This window comes from Atta cephalotes (genome assembly GCF_000143395.1).
Source record: "Atta cephalotes unplaced genomic scaffold scaffold00021, whole genome shotgun sequence".
Lineage (NCBI taxonomy): Eukaryota > Metazoa > Arthropoda > Insecta > Hymenoptera > Formicidae > Atta > Atta cephalotes.
The window spans coordinates 1317160-1323709 of NW_012130085.1; the positions used below are offsets into that span (position 1 = coordinate 1317160).

The 6550-nt window shown below is 32.7% G+C and overlaps 2 protein-coding genes across 2 annotated transcripts in view; both read right to left on the reverse strand.

Moving 5' to 3' along the window:
• LOC105619341 (glutamate receptor 1) overlaps positions 1–6550 on the reverse strand; it is a 115243-nt gene that overhangs the window by 55767 nt on the left and 52926 nt on the right. The window lies entirely within an intron of this gene.
• Positions 2559–5449, reverse strand: LOC105619339 (facilitated trehalose transporter Tret1-like). The gene is made up of 4 exons (XM_012200859.1): positions 5407–5449; positions 4949–5317; positions 3822–4624; positions 2559–2708 (listed from the first exon to the last, which is right to left on the reverse strand). Exons 1-4 carry the CDS (start codon positions 5447–5449, stop codon positions 2559–2561), a joined length of 1365 nt encoding a protein of 454 aa, XP_012056249.1.

The following is a 6550-nucleotide window of genomic DNA, read 5'->3' on the forward strand; positions in this document are numbered from 1 at the left end:
CTCTCTCTCTCTCTCTCTCTCTCTTATATATATATATATATATATATATATATATATATATATATACGCTTGTCTAATCTTTCTATATTCTACTTAAACTTTCGATGAAGTACAAAATATGATCAATATCAACGCATATTTTTATTCTCCTTTGCAGAGAGATATGAAATAGATACTCTCACATTGAAATATTAAATCTAATTATGCTCAAATCCATATTTGTATACTTTGAACACACATGTTCAGACTAATACATGACGCGAGAGGGTATCGACGGATAAACAGTTACGTGCATATAGGCAAATGCATTTCCACGTAATTGTAAATATACGTGATGCGTATATGAGCGATATACATGTTCGGACATTCCGTCGGAGAGAAACACCAACAAGCGTATGCAAGACGTGTCGTCCAATGTACACGTCCTACCAATGTTCCGTCGTATACCGAGGCTGACGAGCCATCATCAGCGGTAGCCAAGATGGTCATCTGATAGAATCACTCGGCAGTTTACGACGAGAGGATTTCAGGAAATATTGCATTTTTTATCGCTTATAAATACGATGTTTCTGCATAAACAAGGATAAACTGGTTGAAAAATTTAAAAGCCATTTCGTCGTTAACATTAAAATCTTCTCAATCTTTTACGTGAACAAAATAAACATTTTATCGAAATATTTCACATGCGTAAAGCAAGACATATTGTAAAAGTTTAAAAAACATTTTGTAATAGACAATAATATTTAGCTATATTGGATTTGATATTTAAATATCGAAATAATTATACGCCGCTAGAACATGGTCGTAATACATACAATGTAATCAAGTAAAATAGAGACACTATGTGGTCAAATTGAATAACAGAATTATCTTTCTATTTATACAATCCTAACACAAATGTTAAGATAATATTTAGCAACGCGCAACGGGAGACATTTATTAATATTTAAAATAGTAAACTTTAAGATAGGATTAAGGAGAGAGAACGAGGTCAGTAAATTCGCATGTATTTTTAATGAGAACTTAACTTGTCCGATCGAACATACGAATCTCGTCGTACACGATATCGCTACTAAACGATTCTCTTTGCGGAGTTAGAGCTTTACGATCAAATAAGATCAATGATTTTCCCTCGTGTCGTTTCTCCCTGGTGCTTTCACCAGCTCCAAATGTGATTTAACGCCATTATCGACGTTACGATTTTGTAATGCAAAACACATAGAATAAATGATTAAGTGGAAAAAGCTTTTTGACGTAAAAATATAATGAGAGGCCAATTGGATTCTAAATGCGATTTTAAATATGTAAATATTTATAATAATTATAAAAACGTACATGTATAATGTAACGTAAAATAACATACATCAATATGAATGTTAAATAATTTAAATTTTATTAAATTGCTCGAGAAAAAATTAAACTAAATAAAATAAAATAAAATAAAATAATGTACCTATGCTAATGTTGTCAATTAAATTTACAGAAACAGTAAAGGCAATTATACTTACAAAGAAATAAGGAAGATTCTCCCTTCGATTTTGATGAATTTTTAATATATTGTAATCTGGACTAAAATAAGAGCCATGTATTTTTTATACATATCCATACGCATTTTTAGGCGAGTAAAATAAAAATTGTTCGTTGCTGTGGAAGCGAATATCATCGAAACTATATAATAGATGGAAAAAGAATTTTTAATAACAGTTGAATGGTTTCAAGAATACTTTATAATGATAGTACAAAAATTCTTATTTATAAAGAAGTTATTTATAAAGAAGTAACAAATTAAAAATATTTTAAAAATTATTATTATGAAATATTCTTGAAGCTTTAACTTTTATTAATAATATTTATTTCCTCTTCGAAAGAAACTGACCAATTTTTATCAAAGAGATGTTTCATTCTTTAAAAATATGCATGGGCACAGATAAAAAAAATGTGTCCCTCATTTTAATCTAAATAACAACATATTCAAAGTTCATTAAAGTTGGAGAGGAACACTGTCTTGTTAGCTTTTGTCGTTTTGTAAGCTAATTTTATTATAAATATAATTTTTATAAATTTTATCTAATATTTCATCTAATATTTCTTCAAAATATATGTACATCGATAAAAGTTTTAAATAAAATTGAAATTTTCTATCTCATTTGAATTATTTTGCAGCTCGCTATACTTCTATAATTTTATTTTCCAAATGAAATTTATTACTTGTTTTCTATTAAGATTTGTCCACATTAATATGTATATATTATCAATATTAATTAATTCACTTGATTATGAAAGTATAGGTTAGTATAATGAAAAATATATTTTAAGAATATAAGCCGAACTATTATCACAATTTAACAGAAATATTATTTTCTTAATTTTTTTATAATCTTTTTATAATCGACTTTGAATGTGTCAATATTGAGAAAATTAATTAATTATTAATTAAGTAATTATTAATCAAGTATTTCGTATTAAACATTCGTTGTAAACATGGATTTAACGATCTTTGGATTCATATAATGCCACACCTGTTTATGTTTTCTTTTTACATAGTTTGTCGATACACATCACTCTTTACCCCGCAATTCCAATTGTATCTCTTCCAAGGTTTTGCCTTCGGTCTCGGGCACAAATAGGTAAATTAATACCCATACAAGAAATGTTATCGCAGTAAACGTCCATAATGGTGCGAATATGCCATATAACTCTTGCATGACCTATAAACACAGTACAAATAGTTCCTACTATTACATTATTTCGCTACGATATTAAATAATAGAAGAAAAGTTATATAAGTTTAAAAAATTATTTCACATTGTATTTTAAAAGTAATCGGAGCAATTTTGTTTATCAAAATGATACGTTCAAGTATATGTTTGAGATAAAAAAAACTGAATAACTGGTATTATTAATCTTTTGAGAACTGGAACTTCCTAATAAAATAATTTACAGAAGATTTTACTTTCTAAAGATTTCCGGGATCACTGAATTCGAGTCTAGTCTCAGAATTTTAAAATTTAAACTTCAAAAAGATAAACTGATTATTGTGAAAACTCTGTTTAGGAGGTTATCTCTGAGTTTGAATGTAATCTACAAATATCGAATTTCAAAAGGACAGTAACTTCCATGAAGGAAGATCTAGTGTCATAGGGTTCATAATCACAGTTCAAAAGTCAGTTTCGAAATCAGCACTAATTGTTTACATAGCACTGATGAGCTTCAAATAAGGCGAAACTTGATGTCACTTTGTAATTAAAAACTCCTTAAAAATCGAGTTTTATGATAATCAAATTATTTTTTAAAATTCTGTCCGCCATATTGAATCTACTATTTTGAATTTCTTATTTTTGACCTGAGATTTGAATAAAGCATTATCAAATTATTTATAGGCCAAATTGCACAAAAATTTGGCGAGCAGTTTATAAAATAAAAGAGAATGATCCCAAACAGGATTTCCGATTCATAAAGAAAAAGTAAAATCTAATTTTAGAAAAATATATTTCTTATATAATATATTATATATAATATATTTCTTATGCAGATCTTATTAAGCGATAAAATATTGATTGTTTATTAAATTCATGTAATTTGCATATTTATATATAAATATCGTAATGTATTTTTTAATATTATTATAAAAGTAAAAATTCCTTTTTGACCACCAAGACTATTAATCGATGCTGTTCCGTGATGTATAATACTATAGTATAATACTACGAAGCAAAGAATTCTTTTTTGTTGAATTTCTTAACTGATCGTTGCTGTCGATAACCCGCTTACCGCTGTCGTCCGCGAAAACAAAATCGATTCTTACACAGACGTTAACGTACCTGATAAAATTTCACAATAGCGGTGGTACTTATAGCGTAGTAGAGAGCATTGAGCACCGCAGCGGGTACTTTGACCTCGACACCGAAGATTTCGCCGATATACGCTAGTGGTATCGGATTAAGGCCGAATCCAAAGCCAAGCACGTAAATCACCACGAAGACCGTGGGCACCCACTTGAATTGAGAGACATCATATCCGATGGATTGCAATTCGAAGAAAGTGGCTATCGTCGCTAGCGATACCACGCAAATCGGCGCGGCAATCAGCAGCAGTAACCTTTTGCCTGTGAGACGCACTATCGATACACAAGTGCTACCAGCTAAGACGATGGCGACACCCGTTAAGATGATACTGGTGTTGGTCGAGATCTTGAAACCGGCCTCTTCGTATATATACGACTGGAACGCGAGTATCGGCGCCGCACCGGTCAATGTCAGCCCGCTCAATAATATCAGAGCGATTCGAAAAGCTCTTCTGTTCTGTGCTTTGGTGAAAATCTCTTTGAACATCTCCTTAAGAGTCAACTTGCTACATTTGTCCTCGGACTCCACGATTCTTTTGATCTCCTCGAGTTCCTCGTCTACATTCTCTTTACCCAAGGCCCACTTAAGAGTTTTCTCTGCGGGTCCAAGTCTATTTTTCCGCGTGAGGAACACCGAGCTCTCGGGTAACCATATGAAAGTCAATAGAAATAGCACTGGTGCACACATGCTTATCATTGCCATCGTGAATCGACTGATCCACAGGCCGATTGCGTAGATGAGCAGCATCCCGATGTTGAGGAGAACAGCCATTAAAGTACCTGAAGGTCTTGTCTCATTCAGTGATGTCTTTTAAAAATACTAATTATTCGCGAACAATATTATCCAAGTGCAGTGTGCACAACAATTACAAAATATATGATCGTTAACATTAACTGTAATCGTATCTATTAAGTTTAAAAAACATCAGATTTGTAAATCTTTTTAAAAAAATACAAAGATGCCATTAAACATCATTTGCAATTAATACATGTAATATTAACGAATAAATATTTAACATTTGTATTTAAAACGATAAATATGTCAAAATGGCAATAAAAATTAGACTATGTACATTGACGCATTCAAAATAGTTAATATCGCACCTAAAGGACCTCTGGTCCGCTTGCTGCTAATTTCGCCGAGATACATCGGCATTACAGCGTACGTTATGCCACATCCGATGCCCGCGAGTATCCGTCCAACGTATATGAATGGTACAGATGTGGACAGCCCAATGAAGATCCACGAGGTGATCTTCGGTATCGTAGTGACTAGTAAAGTTCCCTTACGTCCGATGTTGTCCATCAGTATGAAAGGTACCAACGAGCCGATGCCAACTCCTATATACATGAGGTTAACAATCCAAGCGATCTCATTGGTTGTCACCTTTAATGGATCTCCGTCATTGAACTTCGGTATGGTTGGTGTGCTCCATCCTTCATGGAGTCCGCAATCGATGATCAAAATACTGCCTGAGAAGTGATCACTCGTGAGTTTTCCATAGATCATTCGCGAAAGATTAGATCCAGACATCTCATTGCAATCTCATCTGAATACTTACATATGAAACCAATCAATGTTTGTCGCAATATACCGCGGTCCATTGTGTTCAAAATTGATGTTCCTCTTGCTTATAATTATTGTTTCTATCGGATTGTTCTACGGATTAAACAAAACAAAAAACAGTTGCTATGAAAACAGTACGCGTATATGATTGTGATCCTATATTTGCAAACGAATACTTTTCTCACTTGTTCTTTTGATTTTCAGTTATAAATAATTGTTATGTAAACACATATTATTGTTGCAATCAATATCGCAAATGACTTACAGATTTTATCTAGAGATTTTCTCTCTCTTGAGATTTGCTTAAATGAATTAATAAGAACATGTTATCAGATAGATAAATAAAATGTGTACTTGATCCACCTTGTGTTCTCCAATTTAAGCTTGAATGCTAAAATGACACGATAAGATGCAAGAGATTGAAAATACAAAATTCCATCTTTGCTAATTATCGTGATCGCAGCTAGTCCTTCTAATCTGACGACACGGCCGATCTCCGAGCCAAACGGAGATAACGGAGATAAAGCCAACAAGGGTACTAACTAGATTCCGTGCCACATATCTCCGGACTGAGGGTGCGATACAGTCACACGTGTAAACGGCTACGTCTGCACGCATGACCGCTGACCGCCGCGGTCGGAGAGCACTTGCTCTTGCTTTGTGGCACGCGATGCGATGCCTCCCAAAGCGACAGTTTATGGCCGGCCATACAATACACCTATTAAGAGACGGAGGCCGAACCGAGTGCGTTCCTTAACATGAATTTATTGCTATGGAATTCATATACATTTTGACAATTCACTGTCCAAAATGGAATATCCATCTAAGTGAGTGCATCAACGAATCATTCATTAAGAATGATTAGCTCAACTGTTAGTTGTGAAAAAGAAAAATATATCTTCTTTCAAAATTAATTAGTGATTATTATTAGCTCTGGTCAACACATAGTTAATTATTATAATTTATTTCGAAAATCAAAGACATCTACGTCAAAGAAAGCAATCAATGTCTTAATTTTGAATTTGTTGCCCTCATTTTTGAATAGTTTTGTTTCGCTTAAGATCAAAATTGTATGCACGCATTTTTTCAAATTTGAATTTTGAAAATTTGTTTCTAAATGTGAACTCTCTCTCTCTCTC